The sequence below is a fragment of the Oncorhynchus tshawytscha genome, linkage group LG01 (assembly GCF_018296145.1).
Source record: "Oncorhynchus tshawytscha isolate Ot180627B linkage group LG01, Otsh_v2.0, whole genome shotgun sequence".
NCBI lineage: Eukaryota > Metazoa > Chordata > Actinopteri > Salmoniformes > Salmonidae > Oncorhynchus > Oncorhynchus tshawytscha.
Genome location: NC_056429.1, coordinates 36,035,471 through 36,059,372, shown reverse-complemented (window position 1 = coordinate 36,059,372; position 23,902 = coordinate 36,035,471). Strand labels below are relative to the sequence as shown.

Below are 23,902 nucleotides of genomic sequence, written 5' to 3'. Positions count from 1 at the left end.
AGAAAATGGGCATTAACTCAAAAAGCGTTGAGGCCTCGACGCCATCTTGTTTCTGGGGTAAAAGTACATTTGGCCAAACATGTGCTCACCGGGTTTTGTCTTAGTCTTTTCCGTTTACGAGAAATGGCCATGTCCATTTGGGGACGTTTTGTCCATTTGCCATAAGTTAGCCAGAAGCCATCTGGTGGAAATTTCCAGTATAGCAGAACATTTTTCAAAAATGTAATATTTTATAACACGGAAACCAAATGTCCGAGACTTCATTTGATGACTTCCCGGAAGACTGGTCCCTGGGGGATGACCTGGGGCCGTCGGCCTATTTTAATAACACCTGCGGATGTTTAAGGGACCGTACATTTGCAATATGGAGATCCTCATCGATCATATGGGAAATGCCACTCGCGTCCCTTCCCTTATGTTGGTAATAAGCTTCTAGTATTAACGTGCAGAAAACCCGGGCTTTTACGAGAGCAGAAATCAGTAAAGCAGACGTGCACATTTCTAGATATCATCAATAGTAATACAATCGAGGCATGGCAGAAAACAGGGAGAGTTCTGCGGTGTTGATTTATGACATTTGAATGTGCATTAGATGGCAACAAGATCATATTATACAGCAATTTCATCAGTTAACATGAATACAATGCCGGCGAGAGGTGGTTAGAATAGGATGGGAGGCCAAAAGTCTGTATAACCAATAGAGAGTCAGAGTCCCAAGTGTGGGAACAAACATGGTTGGGTAAAGAAAGTTCGTAGTCAACAAAGCATGCAGGAGGCAAAATGCACAAGAAAACAAATATTACGATTCGGGGCTAGCCCTTGTAAGTTCAGAGTTACTCGCCCTGACAGTGCCTGTGTGCTGGAGGTGAGCAAAAGCTCGGGAGAGAGGGGGGAGTGTGGTGGGTGTACATGTACCAGACAACAACCAGGGCAGACTTTGAACAGATCACCAGGTGGAATCCAAGCAGCAGTGCAGCAGGCAACTGGAGTAGGTGCCACACCCACTTGGGAAAAGCTTTTATTTCTGGAGGTAGATTTCTTGTATTAAAAAAAATGCCAGCAGATGGTCTCTGAACAGCAGGAGGGGGCTTCCATGCCCCTGGATTTGGGTGGGGTAGCCTGCCATTTGTTGGGCTCATGCTTCGACACCTCTCACTTCACACCTCAGTGCTAATTGAAGTTGTATCTGGTCTGTCTCAGTTCCAGGTTGGATGGTGTCCTTGGTAGTATTAATCCTTCCAGGTACTTTTGTCCAAAATGAGGTTGTAGGTTTGGAGTTTTGATCTGGAGGGAAGGTTTTGCTGTGGGGGAGGTGCTTTGATAGTTGTTCTTAGAGGCTTTCTGAGTTACTGTAAGAATGCTGTTCAAGAGTGTTTGTTATAGTTCAGAGGGAGAAGGTATTTCCTTTCACCCTCTTGTTGTCATTCCAGACTGCAAACTCACCAGCAGAGAGAGAGGAAAGCTGTGCTTCAGAGCAACACGATGCAAACCCCTGCAAGGTAACATGATATGCATGCATGCACGAAATCACACACATACACTACCAGCAATATCAGTCAATATGGAGAATCTCTTTTCTCTCTCATGCCTGTTTTTAACTTATGTTTTTCAGTTACCTTGAAGGCAGCAGAGAAATACACATTTGCAGACCTGAGCCTTGGGAATGAACTGGTATGTAGAGGAAACACATTGTTATCTGTGAAGGCTGTCGTGTTAATGCTGTGAATGCATTATAAAAGAGGAAAAAACGATCAGCCTTTCCCTTCTCTAAGTCTGGTGTCTCCTCTCTTCAGATCATCACCTCTACCACTCCATGTGCAGATTTCTTCTTCCGGAGGTGTCAGCCCTTGGACTCTCTGAGACCTCCCGTTGCCATGGAGACACAGGGGAGACATTCCAGGAGTCAGGGGGTGGGGCATGGGGGCGGGGACAAGGATATAGCGGGCGTGGTCAGGAAGTGTAACGAGGTGGACCTCGACATCATCATCCTCTGGAAGGTAAAACCACAGAATTAAAGGGACTCTTACCATTACTAAACTCAGCAAAAAAATAAATGTCCCTTTTTCAGGACCCTGTCTTTCAAAGATAATTTGTAAAAATCCAAATAGCTTCACAGATCTTCATTGTAAAGGGTTTAAACACTGTTTCCCATGCTTGTTCAATGAACCATAAACAATTAATGAACATGCACCTGTGGAACATTAAGACACTAACAGCTTACAGACGGCAGGCAATTAAGGTCACAGTTATGAGAACGTAGGACACGAAAGAGGCCTTTCTACTGACTCTGAAAAACGCCAAAAGAAAGATGCCCAGGGTCCCTGCTCGTCTGCGTGAACGTGCCTTAGGCATGCTGCAATCCCTCCGTCAGTGCTCAGACTGTCCGCAATAGGCTGTGAGAGGCTGGACTGAGTGCTTGTAGGCCTGTTGTAAGGCAGGTCCTCACCAGACATCACCGGCAACAGTGTCGCCTATGGGCACAAACTGCAGTGTCTAATGGAGGCGAGTTTTAGACCACTCCAGCCGACTCTTGGCATTGCGCATGGCGATCTTAGTCTTGTGTGCGGCTGCTCAGACATGAAAACCCATTTCATGAAGCTCCCGACGAACAGTTATTATGCTGACGTTGCTTCCAGAGGAAGTTTGGAACTCTGTAGTGAGTGTTGCAACCGCGCTTCATCACTCGCCGCTCCTGTTCTGTGAGCTTGTTTGGCATTCGACTTTGTGGCTGAGCCGTTGTTTCTCCTAGACATTTCAACTTCACAATAACAGCACTTACAGTTGACCAGGGAAACTCTAGCAGGGCAGAAATTTGACGAACTGACTTGTTGGAAAGGTGGCGTCTTATGACTGTGCCACTTTGAAAGTCACTGAGTTCTTAAGTAAGGCCATTCTACTGCCAGTGTTTGTCTATGGAGATTGCATGGTTGTGTGCAACAGATGTGGCTGAAATAGCTGAATCCACTCATGTGAAGGGGTGTCCATATGTTTTTGTATTTAGACTCGCTACAGGCTGCCCGGCAAGAACAAGGCAGACGTGTCCATATACAGAGTTTAATTGGCTCATGGTCAGCACCACACATTAGAACACACAGGCTAGAAGTGAGCTTCATGTTACAATTAGGAATGGACTTGTGGTTCTGAAAGGTAAGAACCAGTATATATTGTTGTAGGATTATCTACTCAGGAAAGAATCGCATAGCATTAGGGATGCCCTGATATGAAAGTTTTGGCCGATACCAATATCCCGTATTTTCCTTGCGACCCCAAAAAATAACGATTCTGATACCGGCCTTTTAAGCATTCTGGTACTGTTAAATAGTTAACACACGGTAAAGGGTAAAGAGGCTCAGAGAGAATGCCACCGAGTACCTTTAAGTTTTAACCCCACGGTTTATGTCGGCAGTTTTGTTGAGCAGGCGTTTCAATGCCTTGACCGAGGGTATCACGTCTGCTGCAGACGCAGTTGATTATCTTATGTCTCGAGTCAGTTGTTCGAATGGCGCTAGGAGTGTGTTCATGTTTCCAAGTTTCAATGGCATGTTCTCAAATGCCATTGAAATAGAAGCAGAAGTATGAGAACCAGCACATTCTTGAGCATGCAATACGGCTTTCCTCAGTACGAAATCCTCGTCAACCCACTGTGCTGTCAGACTTAGCATGCTCATGGGGCTGACATTGCTGGTCCAAATGTCAGTCGTTAAGCCAACATCATCCACGACAGAGAACGGTTGATTGTCAAAGGCAATGCATTCAATTATCTTGGCGTTAATGGGTTTCGCCTTCGAGTTGTCTTGCTGAAATGTTATTACTCTTTCAAATGACTGCTCAACTTGAACTTGTTTAGTTGTTTGAAGTGTATTGTATTTTTAGTGCCGTCATTGTCATCTGCTTACGTTATATACGTATGCACATCAGCTTTGACATTGGTTTTGCACATCGCCTTTAAACTAGACATTGGGCCGATGTTGGCATTTTTAGTTAATATTGTCCAATTCCGATATGCTCACCGATTATATTGTGCATCTATACAGGGATATACTGGTAGCCTAGTGGTTAGGGGGCGGCAGGTAGCCTAGTGGTTAGAGCATTGGACTAGTAACCGAAAGGTTGCAAGATGGAATCCCTGAGCTGACAAGGTACAAATCTGTCGTTCTGCCCCTGAACAAGGCAGTTAACCCACTGTTTCTAGGCTGTCATTGAAAATACGTATTTGTTTTTAACTGACTTGCCTAGTTAAATAAAGGTCAAATAAATAAATAAAAAACATTCAAATAACAGCATACACATTAACAGCAGTATATGTATAAACATCTCACAGGAGAGAGAACTTACTCTGACATGATTTATGGCCCTTGCTCTCAGGACTGGTGGTGCTCATATCTGTTATTTTTCTGGTGTCATAGAGTCAAATCTGACTGCGCATGCAGGGCCGAGGACAGACTGAAACTTCTAGAATCTCGCACCATGGCTTAAAGATGCACTACTATGCAGAAGTCACGCCGCCATTTCCTAGTTGCTAAAATTCTAATAGTTTGCCTAATTCCAGTTTGTGTCAAAACAAGCAGGTATAGTGTAGAGTCATTGTACCATCGAAACCGCTGTGAAATATCTTTTCCATAACCAAAAATATAGTATTTTCAGCTTTTTGAAACTGGTGTACAAAACAGAAGGTAAAATGCAAAAACTAAACTTAAGAACGGGAAGCATAAAAATAGCGCGCATTGAACTTATCTACCGCTTTTTTAGACTTGCTTTGAATGAGAATGACATATCTATAACTCATTTCTATGTGAAATTGGTCAGGTTGCCCAAAAAGTCAAGTATTGCAGCTTTAACAGTTGCGCAAACTATGAAAGCGCAGAGGTAAAGTGCGCATTACAGGCTATAGGGATTAACCATCTCTAAACAAGAACATCTGTTGCACAACACTCATGCATTCAATTCAATACAGGCCCTTATAAACAACATGCACATTGAGTATCTGAAATGTACTTAAGCTCCAGCGGTACTATACAGCTACATTCACATGCGCAGACGTAGCCTTTTTTACGTGCTCCATTGTTTAATTATGCATTAGTAAAATGTACTCATTATGTTAAGTTAGAGGTATTTGCTGTTTTGGCTTCAGGCCAATGATGTTGCTAATGTTTGTTGTTGTAGAAAGGTCTATGATAGTTGCTAATTTGTTTGTTTGTTTACAGGCATTTGTTGTTGAGGACAACAAGCAGGTGATCCTAGAGGGACAGCTTCATGTGGCCCTACAGACCATCGACAAAGAGGCCTGCTCTTTGACACAGAAAGAGGTAAACGCATGTAAAAATTCAAATCACCATTTTGTTCTAACTGTGTAGTGTACACACAAGCTGAATAACTATACACACTCCTGGACTCCTTTGCATTGCGACTAAAGCACAAGCAAAACAAAGCGATCCGACTTCTTGGAGAACGCTACCTCTCTCTCATTCACTACCTAAAAGCCTCTATCTCCCTGCCAAGGTCCAACAGGGCGTCGAGTGTTTACTTGGCCACCTCCCAAACACCCTGTAAGCTGTAGGGCCAGGGTGACACTGGAAAGCTTGGTATGTCGGACTCAGGCCTGGTAGAGGTTTTTACAGGGTTAGTGTCTACTCTGACCTATGCTCCTCATGGGTTTATAGGCCAACATGAGTAAGGAAGGGTCTACTCTACACAGATGAGTGCTTAAGAGGCAGGCCCATGCTTTGCTATCTCAAGGCTGAGTGGAAGATTTTCTTTGAATTGAACAAACTTTATTGATCCTCAGAGGTAAAATTCAATTGGTCACCACTCAACAGCATAGGAGGCAATATACTGTACACAGATGCATCAACACATATACAATGCATTCGGAAAGTTCAGACCCCTTGACTTTTTCCACATTTTGTCCCGTTATAGCCTTATTCTAAAAATGGAATAAATAGTTTTTTTCCTACACAAAATGCACCATAAAGACAAAGCAAAAACGGGTTTTTAGATATTTTTGCAAAAACTGAAATATTACATAATTATTCAGAACCTTTACTCAGGACTTTGAAGCACCTTTGTTAGTGATTTACAGCCTCAAGTCTTCTTGGGTATGACTCTACAAGCTTGGCACGCCTGCATTTTGAGAGTTTGTTCCATTATTCTCTGCAGATCCTCTCAAGCAATGTCAGGTTGGAAGGGGAGCGTCACTGCACAGCTAATATCAGGTCTCTCCAGAGATGTTCGATCGGGTTCAAGTCCGGGCTCTGGCTGGGCCACTCAAGGACATTCAGAGATTTGTCCCGAAGCCACTCGTGCGTTGTCTTGGCTGTGTGCTTAGGGTTGTTGTCCTGTTGGAAGAGGTCCTGAACCTTCACCCCAGTCAGGTCCTGGGTGCTCTGGAGCAGGTTTTCATCAAGGATCTCCCTGTACTTTGCTCTGCTTGTCTTTCTCTCAATCCTGACTAGTCTCTCAGTCCCTGCTGCTTAAAAACATCCCCACAGCATGATGCTGCCACTACCATGCTTCACCGTAGGGATGGTGCCAGGTTTCCTCCGGACGTGATGCTTGGAATTCAGGGCACCTATGTTTCTCATGGTCTGAGAGTCCTTTAGGTGCTTTATGCCAAACTCCAAGCGGGCTGTCATTTGCCTTTTGCCTAGGAATGGCTTCCTTCTGGCCGCTCTAGCTTAAAGGCCTGATTGCTGGAGTGCTTCAGAGATTGTTGTCCTTCTGGAAGGTTCTCCCATCTCCACAGAGGAACTCTGCCAGCTTGACCATTGGGTTCTTGGTCACCTCCCTGACCAAGGCCCTTCTCCCCCGATTTCTCAGTTTGGCCGGGTGGCCAGCTCTAGGTAGAGTCCTGGTGGTTCCAAACTTCTTCCATTTAATAATGGAGGCCACAGTGTTCTTGGATCTTCAATGCTGCAGAAATGTTTTGGTTCCCTTCCCCAGATCTGAGTCTTGTCACAACCTTGTCTCGGAGCTCTATCGACAATTCCTTAAACCTCCATGGCTTGGTTTTTGCTCTGACATGTACTGTCAACTGTGGGACCTTATATAGACAGGTGTGTGCCTTTCCAAATCATGTCCAATCAATTGAATTTACCACAGGTGGACTCTAATCAAGTTGGAGAAACATCTCAAGGATGATCAATGGAAACAGGATGCACCGGAGCTCAATTTCGAATCTCATAGCAGTGTCTGAATACTTATGTAAATAAGGTATTTCGTTTTTTTTTTTTTAAAGTAATCCATTTGCAAAAATTTCTCGACCTGTTTTCACTTTGTCATTATGGGGTATTGTGTGTCAATTGATGAACAATTAATATAATACATTTTAGAATAAGACTGTAACATAACAAAATGTGAAAAAATTCAAGGGTTCTGAGTACTTTCCAAATGCACTGTACTTGCGCATGGATGGCTAGTCAAAGTACAGAAATATGATGTCTATAGAAACGTATTCAAATAGGTTTGTATTGACGTCATATCATTCTGATGTATACCTTTTTATATTGTTCTTGCTGTATGTGTCCTATGTTGGTGACTGTATTTAGTCTCTATGGATCAATAAAGTTGATCCACTTCAATTAAAATATGTTCTATGGAATGCATCACTCCTGTATAGCAAGCACTATGTTATGTTTCATACCACCTTTGTACTCAGCTGGAATGATATAGTTTTGAGATTGTTGGAAAGATAGTTGAATGTTTTATTAGTGACGCTCTCAATGCTGAGAGTGAACCAACCAACGCTTGCGCTCTTCAAAATGTTTCTCTCTCCAGCAGTAGTCAAGGATGAGCTTAGCAATGTCAAGTATATCCAACTAACTGCCACACATGTTCATGAACATACTCACTTACCATCTCACACACACATCTTGCATTTTGCCAGGGTGTTTAAGGAGTGTGTGTGTTGATGATGTCATGCTGTCTAACAGTGTATACGGAGGGAGGAATGCCCTTCAGGAGTGATTGGTGCAGAGATGAACAGTGGCTCCCTCCATCTCTGCTTAAACGACTAAGGAAGGTCAGATGACTTGTTTAGTAGGTGGAGAGAGGGATGGCTGATGGTTTGCTTTACTGAGAGTGAGAGCTGTCTCCAGAGAGTGGCCAGTGGAGGGCATTGAGGGACATAGAAGTCTTAGACTACATACAGACTAAGTAAAGTACCTCAGCTCCATACTCTACTGATGTGCTGTTATAGGCCTACTATACAGATGGATGTTTATACAGTACCAGTCAAAAGTTTGGACACACCTACTCATTCAAGGGTTTTTCTTTATTTTTAGACATAAAAACTATGAAATAACACACATGGAATCATGTAGTAACCAAAAAAAGTGTTAAACAAATCAAAGTATTTTTTCTTTGATATTCTTCAAAGAACCATTTGCCTCTGATAGCTTTGCACACTCTTAGCATTCAGCTTCATAAGGTAATCACGTGGAATGCATTTCAATTAACAGGTGTGCCTTGTTAAAAGTTAATTTGTGGAATTTCTTTCCTTAATGCATTTGAACAAATCAGTGGTGTTGTGACAAGGAAGGGGTGGTATACAGAAGATAGACCTATTTGGTAAAAGACCAAGTCCATTTTATGGCAAGAACAGCTCAAATAAGTAAAGAGAAACAACAGTCCATCATTACTATAAGACATGAAGGTCAGTCAATCCAGAAAATGTCAAGAACTTTGAAGGTTTCTTCAAGTCCAGTCGCAAAAACCATCAAGCGATATGATGAAACTGGCTCTCATGAGGACCGCCACAGGAAAGGAAGACCCAGAGATTACCTCTGCTGCAGAGGATAAGCTCATTACAGTTACCAGTCTCAGAAATTGTAGCCCAAATAAATTTGTCACAGAGTTCAAGTAACAGACACATCTCAACATCCAACTGTTCAGAGGAGACTGTGTGAATTGCTGCAAAGAAACTAAAGGACACCAATAAGAAGAGACTTGCTTGGGCAAAGACGCACGAGCAATGGACGTTAGGTCTGATGAGTGAGTCCAAATTTGAGATTTTTGGTTCAAGCGCCGTGTCTGTGAGACGCAGAGTAGGTGAACGGATGATCTCCGCATGTTTGGTTCCCACCGTGAAGCATGGAGGTGATGTGGGGGTGCTTTGCTGGTGACACTGTCAGTGATTTATTTAGAATTTGTTTTGATGTCTTCACTATTATTCTACAATCTAGAAAATAGTAAAAATAAAGAACAATTTAGCAGGTGTGTCCAAACTTTTGACTGGTATTGTAGGTGATATTTGGCTCCGGATCCAGATTTTTCTCATTGAAATGTTTTCAACTCTGACTCTCTCTCTCTCACACACACACACTTTAACACATGTCACAGGCCCAAAGTCACATTCAGCAAAGATTTAAAGCTGGTGTCTTTAAAAAAAAAAAAACTTGGTCTTCATGAAGACTTATATACTATACTTCCGGCGCCGACAGAGATGGCCGCCTCGCTTCGCGTTCCTAGGAAACTATGCAGTGTTTTGTTTTTTTACGTGTTATTTCTTACATTAGTACCCCAGCTCATCTTAGGTTTCATTACATACAGTCGAGAAGAACTACTGAATATAAGATCAGCGTCAACTCAAAATCAGTACGACCAAGAATATGTTTTTCGCGACGCGGATCCTGTGTTCTGCCTTTCAACCGGGACAACAGAATGGATCCTATTCGGCAACCCAAAAAAACGACTCCGAAAAAGAGGGAAACGAGGCGGTCTTCTGGTCAGACTCCGGAGACGGGCACATCGTGCACCACTCCCTAGCATTCTTCTCGCCAATGTCCAGTCTCTTGACAACAAGGTTGATGAAATCCGAGCAAGGGTAGCATTCCAGAGGGACATCAGAGACTAACGTACTTTGCTTCACGGAAACATGGCTCACTGGAGAGACGCTATCCGAGGCGGTGCAGCCAGCGGGTTTCTCCACGCATCGCGCCGACAGAAACGAACATCTTTCTGGTAAGAAGAGTGGCGGGGGCGTATGCCTTATGGCTAACGAGACATGGTGTGACGAAAGAAACATACAGGAACTCAAATCCTTCTGTTCACCTGATTTAGAATTCCTCACAATCAAATGTAGACCGCATTATCTACCAAGAGAATTCTCTTCGATTATAATCACAGCCGTATATATCCCCCCCCAAGCAGACACATCGATGGCTCTGAACGAACTTTATTTGACTCTTTGCAAACTGGAATCCATTTATCCGGAGGCTGCATTCATTGTAGCTGGGGATTTTAACAAGGCTAATCTGAAAACAAGACTCCCTAAATTTTATCAGCATATCGATTGCGCAACCAGGGGTGGAAAAACCTTGGATCATTGTTACTCTAACTTCCGCGACGCATATAAGGCCCTGCCCCGCCCTCCTTCCGGAAAAGCTGACCACGACTCCATTTTGTTGATCCCTGCCTACAGACAGAAACTAAAACAAGAGGCTCCCACGCTGAGGTCTGTCCAACGCTGGTCCGACCAAGCTGACTCCACACTCCAAGACTGCTTCCATCACGTGGACTGGGATATGTTTCGTATTGCGTCAGACAACAATATTGACGAATACGCTGATTCGGTGTGCGAGTTCATTAGAACGTGCGTTGAAGATGTCGTTCCCATAGCAACGATTAAAACATTCCCTGACCAGAAACCGTGGATTGATGGCAGCATTCGCATGAAACTGAAAGCGCGAACCACCGCTTTTAATCAGGGCAAGGTGACTGGTAACATGACCGAATACAAACAGTGCAGGTATTCCCTCCGCAAGGCTATCAAACAAGCTAAGCGTCAGTACAGAGACAAAGTAGAATCTCAATTCAACGGCTCAGACGCATGTGGCAGGGTCTACAGTCAATCACGGACTACAAGAAGAAATCCAGCCCAGTCACGGACCAGGATGTCTTGCTCCCAGGCAGACTAAATAACTTTTTTGCCCGCTTTGAGGACAATACAGTGCCACTGACACGGCCTGCAACGAAAACATGCGGACTCTCCTTCACTGCAGCCGAGGTGAGTAAGACATTTAAACGTGTTAACCCCCGCAAGGCTGCAGGCCCAGACGGCTTCCCCAGCCGCGCCCTCAGAGCATGCGCAGACCAGCTGGCCGGTGTGTTTACAGACATATTCAATCAATCCCTATACCAGTCTGCTGTTCCCACATGCTTCAAGAGGGCCACCATTGTTCCTGTTCCCAAGAAAGCTAAGGTAACTGAGCTAAACGACTACCGCCCCGTAGCACTCACTTCCGTCATCATGAAGTGCTTTGAGAGACTAGTCAAGGACCATATCACCTCCACCCTACCTGACACCCTAGACCCACTCCAATTTGCTTATCGCCCAAATAGGTCCACAGACGATGCAATCTCAACCACACTGCACACTGCCCTAACCCATCTGGACAAGAGGAATACCTATGTGAGAATGCTGTTCATCGACTACAGCTCGGCATTCAATACCATAGTACCCTCCAAGCTCGTCATCAAGCTCGAGGCCCTGGGTCTCAACCCCGCCCTGTGCAACTGGGTACTGGACTTCCTGACGGGCCGCCCCCAGGTGGTGAGGGTAGGCAACAACATCTCCACCCCGCTGATCCTCAACACTGGGGCCCCACAAGGGTGCGTTCTGAGCCCTCTCCTGTACTCCCTGTTCACCCACGACTGCGTGGCCACGCACGCCTCCAACTCAATCATCAAGTTTGCGGACGACACAACAGTGGTAGGCTTGATTACCAACAACGACGAGACGGCCTACAGGGAGGAGGTGAGGGCCCTCGGAGTGTGGTGTCAGGAAAATAACCTCACACTCAATGTCAACAAAACTAAGGAGATGATTGTGGACTTCAGGAAACAGCAGAGGGAACACCCCCTATCCACATCGATGGAACAGTAGTGGAGAGGGTAGCAAGTTTTAAGTTCCTCGGCATACACATCACAGACAAACTGAATTGGTCCACTCACACAGACAGCATCGTGAAGAAGGCGCAGCAGCGCCTCTTCAACCTCAGGAGGCTGAAGAAATTCGGCTTGTCACCAAAAGCACTCACAAACTTCTACAGATGCACAATCGAGAGCATCCTGGCGGGCTGTATCACCGCCTGGTACGGCAACTGCTCCGCCCACAACCGTAAGGCTCTCCAGAGGGTAGTGAGGTCTGCACAACGCATCACCGGGGGCAAACTACCTGCCCTCCAGGACACCTACACCACCCGATGTTATAGGAAGGCCATAAAGATCATCAAGGACATCAACCACCCGAGCCACTGCCTGTTCACCCCGCTATCATCCAGAAGGCGAGGTCAGTACAGGTGCATCAAAGCTGGGACCGAGAGACTGAAAAACAGCTTCTATCTCAAGGCCATCAGACTGTTAAACAGCCACCACTAACATTGAGTGGCTGCTGCCAACACACTGACACTGACACTGACTCAACTCCAGCCACTTTAATAATGGGAATTGATGGGAAATGATGTAAATATATCACTAGCCACTTTAAACAATGCTACCTTATATAATGTTACTTACCCTACAGTATTCATCTCATATGCATACGTACATACTGTACTCTATATCATCGACTGCATCCTTATGTAATACATGTATCACTAGCCACTTTAACTATGCCACTTGGTTTACATACTCATCTCATATGTATATACTGTACTTGATACCATCTACTGTATCTTGCCTATGCTCCTCTGTACCATCACTCATTCATATATCCTTATGTACATATTCTTTATCCCCTTACACTGTGTATAAGACAGTAGTTTTGGAATTGTTAGTTAGATTACTTGTTGGTTATTACTGCATTGTCAGAACTAGAAGCACAAGCATTTCGCTACACTCGCATTAACATCTGCTAACCATGTGTATGTGACAAATAAAATTTGATTAGATTTATATCGGAGGGTGATGAACCAAGCCATTAAGTGTGTGTGTGAGAGAAAGTGACACCATATCACACTTTACAAAATACATTAGTTAAGTTTTCTCTTCACTTTTACCATACACGATCACATGCACATCACAGCGGTACACTTCCGTCCCACACACAGTAGTGGGATTTAATGACAGAGTGGGTTTAAGTGTACATCTGTAAGGAACAGACTAAAACTGTACCCACTGCCCGATGCAAGCAGTCTCCATCTCTTGTCTGTCTTCCTCCTGTGGAAGTGGTGCTTGATTTGGTTTTAGCATGAGATCCTCACGCCTGTCTAAAAATAACTTTCCCCTTGCTCCCTCTTCCACCCACTCACCCGGCCTGACCACATCCACATTGCCAGACTTTAAAAAAAAAATGGTATTATTGTTCTTTAACTCTCCCCTCACACACACCTTCCTCCAAGACAAGCCGTTGCATAGCAACAGTGTCCACGGCTCGCTCATTCATAACGCTGGACAGAACTTCTCTCATCCCTTCTTCCTGTGGCTTTTTATAGCTCTGCACGTGATTTGCCAGGACCACCTTTTTCCCTCCCTCCCTCAGTCTCTCTTGCATCCTCGCTTTCTCATAGGAAATGAGGGTCTTTTTGAGATCTAACTGGAATTGCCTTTAGCAAAGGTTTGCTAACAGTTACTTAGTGATTGTTTCTACCTACCTTGGCTTGAATATCAGAATGCCATATAGGTGAATTGCATTTATAGGGCTCATAAATGTATAGATATAGAACATGTTCATGTTTCCAGTGCATGACTATATGGATGTCTTGACATCCTGTGTTAATGTTTTGATAAACACCCTCCCAGCCTCTAATCTCTGCCTCTAACACGGCACTCACACACACCAGCTGAAAACTGTTCCTATTATCAAAACGTAGAATTACAGTTCTATGAATGTCTCCAGGAAGTCATTTTGTCGGAGGCCATTAATAATATTTTGTAAAAGCAAATGTTCTGCGCAGAGCAGGCTGCACAATGGTGAACAAATGATACCACAACAATTAGTCTGTATGGCTACATGTTCAGGTCACTGCCAAAATAAAGGAGACACTTGAGTAAATTGAGGATACAAAGTGTATTGAAAACATGTGTTCCACACAGGTGTGGTTCCTGAGTTAATTAAGCAATTAACATGCCATAATGCTTAGGGTCATGTATAAAAAATATCCAGTTTCTCATTATTTTGCCTACCATGGCTAGAAGAAGAGATCTCAGTGACTTTGAAAGAGGGGTCTCAAAGGAGCAAAAGGGGTTTAAATGGGGGGTGTGTGTGTCACCAGATCTCAACCCAATTGAACAATTATGGAAGATTCTGTAGCGGTGCCTGAGAAGTATTTTTTACCACCATTTTCCACCACCACCATCATCAACAACACCAATTGATAGAATTTATTGTGGAAGAATGGTGTCACGTCCCTCCAATAGAGTTCCAGACTTGTAGAATCTATGTCAAGGTGCACTGAAGCTGTTCTGGTGACAGTTACCTTTATAAACAAGCAGTATGTTTGACATAATGGTCTCTGACTTTATTAAGAAAGTTTGAACCCTTTAGGGTTTTCTGTATTTCTGCAAACGTTTGACCGAAGAAAAAAAAATCTGATCTTCATCTAAGTACTAATAATCGATCAAATGCACCTGATGTTAAACAAAATAACAAACAATTCTACTTTTTCATTTCATTATTGATTAAATTGATCCAACATTCTATTTGTTGGAAAAGGTACGTGAACCTCTAGATTAATCTGCTCAAAGTGTATTAAAGTAGTCAAAAGTTAAGTATTTGGCCCCATATTCCCAGCACACAATGACTACATCAAGCTTGTGACTACAAACTTGTTTGATGCATTTGCAGTTTGTTTTGGTCATGTTATGAGTTGTTTTGCCCAATAGTAACTGAATGGTGAGTAAAAACGTTTTAAAGTGAGTAGATAAGATGTTTTTGAACACTTCTAAATGAATCCTGATAAATGGCACGATTATGAAAAACCATGAATGAATAATTGAGAAAGTTAGAGGCTACAACAACACTCGGTGTCGCCTCCTTTTTATCCGGTAAAATGCCAGATTTAACTTCACGCAAACATCTAGAATTGTTTTAAAATGGTCATACCATGTATCATTTAGCTATTTGATTTCGACTTTAGGTATACATTTGAATGTTTTTATTATTTGATAAAATGTTGAATTTGGCCTTTCTACTCTAGCCAATAGAAAAACAATTTGAATAACACATGGCAAAGATAGTCTAAAATTAAATAAAAAGGAATAAGAAAGCTCAGGATGTTTTTTTTTACACCTTTTAACCCCTTTATTTTGTTGTCACAAAACTACCTCCATACATCTATTCAATTGTATGGGTTACCTTCAGACGAGTCCCGTGACACTTGTAGGGGTCGCATAACAAAACGGAGACCACCATCGTGCACGGCAATAGCTGGATGAGAGTTGTGTAGCTAAATATTAGGCCACTCATTAGCTAAATATTAGCTCTATAAATATTTACCTGTCAAAGTGCAAGGATTTTTTTTTTTTCACAGATTATGAAATGGCAGATCTGTGCGTTCTTCCAGGCTATGCTCTGCAGCAGTTAGGCATGCAAAGCTCCTATTGATTTGGCCTAGATTTTTAGACACTAATATTATTCTACCTAGGCTACAACAACACAGTGCAATTAGGAATGTATTATTGTTATAAAGTGAGTACACACTTATTAGCTAGAGCTGCAGTGATGTAGGTACATTTTTAAATTATACTTTTTTAAATCACATTTATTAGGATCCTCAGCTACTCTTCCTGGGTTCCACACAAAACATGACATAAGACAGAACATTTAATAGACAACCGCCTAAGGATTAAAAAAAAAGTCACATGTAGCTTATGGAGTACGTGTGTGTCAGTGCTGTGTGGTAAGTTGACAATGTAAACAATTTGGAATTGAACACAATGCTTCTGAAAATAAAAATACTGGCATGTATAGTATTGATATTAACCCTCTGATTACAGTAAAGACAAGAACCGCTTAAATGTCACATGCGCCGAATACAACTGGTGTGTACTTTACCGTGAAATGCTTGCTTGCGAGACTTTACAATTTTTTAAAATTATAATAATAGTAACACGAGGAATAAAATACAAAAGAATGGCGCTATATAAGGGAGTACCATAAAGCCTCTGCCTGATTATGCAACCATTTGGTTCCGTTATGGGTCTATTCTCAATCATTTACAACATCCAGAAAAGTACATTAGTGTACTCATGGTGTATTTTGATCACACCATCTTTCTCTCACACTGACTGACCAAAATCTGTTTCTATTGGACAAATTCAGGTAGGTCCCGCCTCATTTAAAAAAATATATATAATAATAAATTTAAAAAACGTTTTGCAACAGAATCTGCGTAATGAATACGCTCTTGTTCTTTTGGTTTCTCTATTTTACATTCAGCAAGCAAGCTGTAGTAGTAAATAAAATGACCCAAATAAGTGTACAACAAGCTATTGTAGGCCTAGTCTACCTTTTTTCCTGGGACTCCAAGAGCTAAAGAGGAGTTATTATGAATAATATGAAATGACAAGCAGCCTAGGATGAACGTATCGCTCGAAAAAGGAGAACAGCTTTTCACCTACAGATAGTCCAGAAATGGACTGTTGTCCTCCCCATCTGGTAGCAATAACTCCAACACCCAATTTTAATGCTTTCGCTTTTTTCCGCATTGAGGAACTATCTCCTTTCAACTCCAAAATTCCATTAAATTCTTCTGGACTCTTCATCAGACAGAGACTGCAAAGAAAGCTAGCTCCCCATGTCATCTCTACAAGCCATATTTGATTCGCCAGATACTCTACACGTTCTGGATACACCAAGCACAAAGGGGACTGATCGAACAGCCAATGCAAGGTAAAAGCAAAATACCCACCCAGCCGGGTTCAGCCAGGAGAATGAGAGTTCAATATGTAAATTCCAAATTTTCCTCTGGGTAATAATTGCCTAACTTTCAACTGGAAAAACACACACTTTCATACAAAATGCAGGTGAAATGGTTTATAACATGGCTTTTCTTGATGGTTTGCGTTTTGAAAATGCAGATTTAGGAACTCTAACGCGACTGCCTATACTGGCGCTTAGGCCAGGTAGTCTGTGTGTGTGTTCACACAATTTATATTAACTGATAAATATAATTAAATAAACCACAACTTCATTATCACTGTGCCGTTTGCGAGCTCTCCAAACGTGTACGCTACAAGAACGGTATGCAGTATTAATACATTGTTTAAACCACAACCAAACATTCTAAATTAATGGGGAAATGGCAATGATTAATGGTAGCCTACATTTACTACTGGTGATAATGTTGATATATATAGTGGGAAATTCTTAAACATCAACAAACAAAACCATGAATGAGCACTTTAGTGGGAGAGTGCAGTATCTGTACTTTTATATTTTTGCCAACTTTTACTTCACTACATTCCTAAAGAAAATTGTGTACTTTTTATTCCATTTTCCCTGACACCCAAAAGAACTCTTTACATTTGGAAAGCTTAGCAGGACCAGAAAATAGTAATGTGATTATCAAGAGAACATCCTTGGTCATCCCTACTGCCTCTGATCTGGTGGACTCACTAAACACACGTGCTTCATTTAAGCAATAAGGCCCGAGGAGGTGTGGTATATTGCAAATGTACCACAGCTAAGGGCTGTTCTTATGCACAATGCGGAGTGCCTGGACACATCACAAACCCCAGAGGTGCCTTGTTGCTATTTTAAACCGTTTATCAATGTAATTAGAGCAGTACAAATAAGTATTTTGTTTTAGCACGGCTGTCAGCCAATTAGTATTCAGGGCTTGAACCACCCAGTTTATAATTGTAAATAATGTTGAGTGTGGAGTGTGTCCCTGGCTTTCTGTAAATAAATAAAAAAGCATAATGGTGCTATCTGGTTTGCTTATAAGTAATTTGAAATTATTTATACTTTCTTTTACTTTTGATACTTAAGTATTTTTCAAACCAAATACTTTTAGTTTTACTCAAGTAGTATTTTACTGGGTGACTTTCACTTATACTCAAGTCATTTTCTATTAAGGTATCTTTACTTTAACTAAAGTATGACAATTGGGTACTTTTTCTACCACTGGTTGCCACACCGTATTCTATATATATATATATTAATATTAGATGGTTAAGGATAATTTTTTGATATCAGTTTGAGTACTCAATTACTCATGCCAATTCCTACAATTGTTTTTATTTGTTTAATAAGTTTTGCTTTATCTGTTAGGACTAAGATGAAGATCTGATGACATTTTAGGTCAAATTTATGCAGAAATACAGAAAATCCTAAAGGGTACACAAACTTTCTCTTGCCACTAATGGTGTGTAAGTATATTCCTCTGTTCTGTAGTAAGACTTCCGAGATGTACAGTGCATTCGGAAAGTATTCAGACCTCTGGACCGTCTACACATTTTATTACATTTACAGCCTTATTTTAAAATGGATTAACTTGATTTTTCCCTCATGAATCTACACACAATACCCCATAATGACAAAGCAAAAAACAGGTTTTTGGACATTTTTGCATACATTTACCTAAGTATTCAGACCCTTTACTCAGTACTTTGCTGAAGGACCTTTGGCAGCAATTACAGCCTCGAGGCTTCTTGGGTATGATAATACAAGCTTGGCACACATGTATTTGAGGAGTTTCTCCCATTCTTCTCTGCAGATCCTCTAAAGCTCTGTCAAGTTGGAAGGAGTGTCGCTGCACAGCTATTTTCAGGTCTCTCCAGAGATGTTCGATCGGATTCAAGTCCGGGCTCTGGATGGGCCACTCAAGGACATTCAGAAACTTGTCCTGAAGCCACTCCTGCGTTGTCTTGCCTGTGTGCTTAGGGTTGTTGTCCTGTTGGAAGGAGAACCTTTGTCCCAGTCTGCGGTCCTGAGCGCACTGGAGCAGGTTTTCAATAAGGATCTCTGTACTTTGCTCTGTTCATCTTTCCCTCGATCCTGACTAGTCTCCCAGTCCCTGCCACTGAAAAACATCCCCACCGCATGATGTTGCCACCACCATGTTTCACAGTAGAAATGGTGCCAGGTTTCTTCCAGACGTAATGCTTGGCATTCAGGTCAAAGAGTTCAATCTTGGTTTCATCAGACAAGAGAATCTTGTTTCTCATGGGGAGAATTTTTTTTAGGTGCCTTTTGGCAACTCCAAGCTGGCTGTTGTGCGTTTTACTTAGTAGTGGCTTCTGTGTGGCCACTCTAGCATAAAGACCTGATTGGTGGAGTGCTGCAGAGATGGTTATCCTTCTGTAAGGTTTTTCAATCTCCGCAGAGGAACTCTGGCGCTCTGTCAGTGTCCATCAGGTTCTTGGTCACCTCCCTGACTTAGGCCCTTCTCCCCCGATTGCTCAGTTTGGCTGGGCGGCCAGCTCTAGGAGGAGCCTTGGTGGTTCCAGACTTCTTCCATTTAAGAATGGAGGCCACAGTGTTCTTGGCGACCTTCAATGCTGCATACATTTTTTGGTACCCTTCCCCGGATCTGTGCCTCAACACAACCCTGTCTCGACGCTCTACAGACAATTCCTTCGACCTCATGGCTTGGTTTTTGCTCTAACATTCACTGTCAACTGTGGGACCTTAAATTGACAGGTGTGTGCCTTTCCAAATCATGTCCAATCAATTGAATTTACCACTGGTGGACTCCAATCAAGTTGTAGAAACATCAAGGATGATCAATGGAAACAGGATGCACCGTATATAATTTGAGTCTCATAACAAAGGGTCTGAATACTTATGTAAATAATGTTTTTTTGTTTTTAACACATTTGCGCACATTTCTAACCTGTTTTCGCTTTGTCACTATGGGGTATTGTGTGTAGATTGAGGACAATATTTTAATCAATTTTAGAATAAGGCTGTAACGTAACAAAAATGTGGAAAAAGTAAAGGGGTCTGAATACTTTTCGAATACACTTCGTATCGGCAGTGTGTTTGAGGTAATGGTGTTGATGTTTACTCTTCCTGCGTCCTGATCTGATTTGTGTTCCTCTGTCCTGTTGTAGGAGGCTCAGGAGATGGTGCTGCTGAAGTTTAAACCGGAGCTGCCGCCTCCAATGACACGGCCCTCTATGGAACAACTCTCCCACCTCATCAAGACCAACCTGCAGTACCCAGAGAGCTACAGCCACCCCTTCAATCAGAAGAGGTAGCACACACACGTAACATGACCAGCTAGCTAAACAATATAATTATCAAACCAAAAAATTGCATCTTGAGAGTAATTTAAAAATAGCCAGCGACATGTGCTCACAGTCTTCAGCTATGTAATGGTACAAGCATTGACTGCAGCAGTGCGCCGTGTTGTTATGCGACTGAAAGGTTCTATGCGGTGAAGAAAGGGAGACATGATTAATGGTGTAAAATATATATATATATTTATGTCTCTTTTGGCTCTCCTCCCCCCCCACACCCCACCCCACCCCCCTGTAGTCTGTGTATGGTTCCAGTCACTTTGACTCTGTCTAACTGCTCCCTGGCTCAAGTTGATGTCATCATTGACCTACGCCACAAAACTACAAGGTAAACATAACACAAACTCACTGTGTACTGTTAAATCTGCCATCTGTTCCTCATGTCCCTGACCAAATTTTTAACTGATAAACTGCATTCTATTTATCCTCCTGGTTTGAATGAGCTTTCTATTTTCTTCTCCCTCTGCCGTAAATCCCCCTTTCTCTCTCACTTTTTTCCCATCCCTCTCCTCCCTCCATCAGCCCTGAGTCTCTCGAGGTGCATGGTTCGTTTACATGGCTGGGCCAGACACAATTCAAAATGCAGTTGGGGGCACAAGAAGTGATGCGAGTGCAGCTGCGAGCCTGCTTCCTGCATGCGGGCGTCTATAATCTGGGAACGCCACGGGTCTTTGCCAAACTGGCGGACCAGGGAGCCATGTGTGAGACCAGCCAGCAGACGGCCACGCCAGCACTCATCATCATCATCAACAGCACCTGAACATTGTCCCGCCCCATCATCAATAGCCAATTAACCATCTGTCAATCATCACTAGCAAGGCTCCAGAGTCCCCCATTGGTTGGCAACAACAGGGTTGAGAGAAGCACCCAGCAAGAAATATCTTCCACATCCCATCTTTCCACCCAGTTTCAAATCACCCACTACTCCCCGCCCTAAAAAGTTGACACATTTTTCCAATTATGTAAAAACAAAATAGAATGTTCTAATTAAATTGTGCATCAGTTCAGCTTGTAACCACTTTGATGGTCTGACTTAACTATTGTATGTCCCAGCAACAAAGCAAAACATCATGGCTTTACATGTGGAAGAAGGAACTATTTTCTCTCTCTGCATATGAGTCTATCATCTCAGTGGAGGCGCGTGAAAGGGAAGGACACAGAACAGACAAAGACATTCTAAGCAAAGACAATGACCTGTCTCCTATGGTAACGGTGGCATCTGTCTGCCGCCAGAGATTTTTATTTTATTTTTTACTGTTGAAAAAAGAATCACAGGTTGTTGTTGAGATATCACAGTAGTGATTGCATTGTTTACTTCCTGGATTAACCTGGATGAGGAAGTAGAAAGAACTGCCCCACATGGACCAGACTGTCGGCACATCACAAACCCTTCAGAATATGAACCAGAGGTTGACCACTATACTATGATGAACGAATCCTTTGACTGACAGGCCCTGATGCTGCCTGCCCCACCTGTCTGTAGTCCATCTGGATTTACTGTGCTGTCAGTCCCCACGAGCACACATGTCATTTTCTACAAAACAAACTAATGAATCAATCAAATCAACATGTTCCCTGTACTTCTCCCTCATTGGACCTCCTCCACCTTGTGATCAAGCTGTTATTTAAATGTATTTACTCAACTGCTTTTCAGATGAAAATGTATTATATTTATAACAAATTTACTGTAAATAGAAATAAAACGTAACCAATGATATGGGCTGTGAGATACAGTAACTGTCTCTGTATGGTGAAATGTGTGGATGATGTGGGGATTTGTAATACTTTTCAGGGCATGTTTTATTTTGCATTCCAAATGGCACCCTGTTCCATATATATTACACTACTTTTGACCAGATCCCAATGTGTACTATAAAAGGAGTAGCGTGCCATTTGGGGAAAAATACTTAATGACTCTCTCTTTGATGCAGTGAATATAGTCCGATCCTCAATTAGCCCAACTCTGTAGATCTACTCTGTTTTAAGTGCATTAGTAGCGACGTCTTTGTCAAGCTGTCCTCTGTCGCTATATCTCCCTGATACACACTTACACTGATGTGCGTCTATCTCAGTATCAGTTTCTCAGTCAAATGGATTCTCTAATCGCCGAATACTAATTATTTAGATTGCGTCTGACAGATGCAATTTGAAAACTTTGTAAAGTATTACAAATGATATTGTTAAATGGTGTTTAAAATGTATGCCTAGCCAGGAGCTTTCACATTCAAGGATACACAGAGAAACTCAACCTAGTAGATCTGCTAACACATGTATATCTGGACAAAGCCTAAAACATGAGATATTCAATTCAGATGTTTTAGTCGTGAAGTTGCCATTCTTTAATAAAGCATTAATAATCTTGTTGGTACCTAATAAATTAACTTAAGTTGTAGTCCCCTGTGGTTCTCTACATTCTTAGGGAAAGAAGGGGTTCTACAGGCTTAACCTTGTAGTAGAATAACCCTTTACGGGGTTCTTCCTAGAACCATAAAGGCAATTCGTAATCCAATTCCAACCTTGCCTTGAGGCCACAGGTATGTGATGCTGCTGTCAGACACGTTTCCAAAGCTCAGATCGTGTAAAAAGAGACATTTATTTTCCAAAGGTCATTTCAAAGGCTGTATTCCATCAATGAGCGAAGTGCCCAGGAAAGGCTCCATAATGCTTTTAAATACCTGTGATAAACATAATAGAAAACCACAAAAACATTAGTTCATCAACCATACTCCATAATTCATGAAGCAATATTTATTCTTATATTCTATATTTATCTAAATGGAGCAAAATAATAAATATAGAATGAATAAAGTGGGAATCTGGCTCCAACAAACTCTTTCACCTGCAAGGAAAATGAAAGTGAGTCAGTCGGGTCTATCATTACTATCTTAACCCCATCTGTCCTGGACTAAACTTCTGTGGCCTTTGTCACAGGATCAGGGTGTTGTCCACTCAGACAAATGATGCAGTTATGGCTAATGGCTGGCTGTAGGAGTTGGCAAGAGCGCACAAACAGATCTGGGACCAGGCTAAGTAATGGTTCCTAACCCCCTCATTCTCCCTGTCCACTCTCACTTCCTACCTTTCTATAGTAACCAGATAGAGTAGCAACACCCCTGGCTCCTACTCCTCTCTCTCTGCCTCCCACCCCCTCTCAGGTGATTCTCATTCAGACAGGGAGGTCAGAGCGTCACCCTTGAGTTTCAGAGCTCAACTGGCTTGGCGCAGAGCTCTCTCCCTCTCACATATGAACTAATATAGGGGTAGATGGAGCAGGAGATGAGGGATGACTATACAGGCAAATGTACCATGAATGAGAGAAAGCAGTCACAACCCTCTGAAAGCAGACAAAAATGACCATGAAGACAAGACTCATGCTGTCAGATGTCCTTACTCAACCCCTCTCTCACTGTGTATGTCATGCATACACAGACCGGTAGAAATGCTTCCTCTGGCACCCCTCCCCTGGTCTCCTGCTCAGTATCGTACCGTTTCTATAAATGTAGAAGTTGTTCCAAATTTCAAATTTAGAAGGTTAAGGTTTTGGATAGGGTTAAAATATTTGTTTTAGGGACCCATTCTGAATGGTTAGAGTAAGGGTTACGGTTTGGGATAGGGATAAAAACCCACCAATGGGATTGAACACGCAACCACAGAGTTTGTAAACCCAAAAGACGGAACATCGCAAGACTTCCGGGAACGTTGGCGAAGCAGACCAGAC

At 42.4% G+C, this 23,902-nt stretch overlaps 1 protein-coding gene across 2 annotated transcripts in view; it reads left to right on the top strand.

Annotated features, from left to right (window-relative positions):
• LOC112250025 (trafficking protein particle complex subunit 8-like) overlaps positions 1-21,899 on the top strand; it is a 79,832-nt gene extending 57,933 nt beyond the window's left edge. For both annotated transcript variants that reach the window (XM_024419848.2, XM_024419839.2), the window contains 7 exons: positions 1,431-1,499; positions 1,613-1,671; positions 1,794-1,997; positions 5,205-5,306; positions 19,996-20,138; positions 20,423-20,512; positions 20,707-21,899. In XM_024419848.2, coding sequence (XP_024275616.1) covers positions 1,431-1,499; positions 1,613-1,671; positions 1,794-1,997; positions 5,205-5,306; positions 19,996-20,138; positions 20,423-20,512; positions 20,707-20,944 — 905 coding nt within the window. In that variant the 3' untranslated portion in view covers positions 20,945-21,899. The remainder of the gene's footprint in view (positions 1-1,430; positions 1,500-1,612; positions 1,672-1,793; positions 1,998-5,204; positions 5,307-19,995; positions 20,139-20,422; positions 20,513-20,706) is intronic.
• The last annotated feature ends 2,003 nt before the right edge of the window (positions 21,900-23,902 follow it).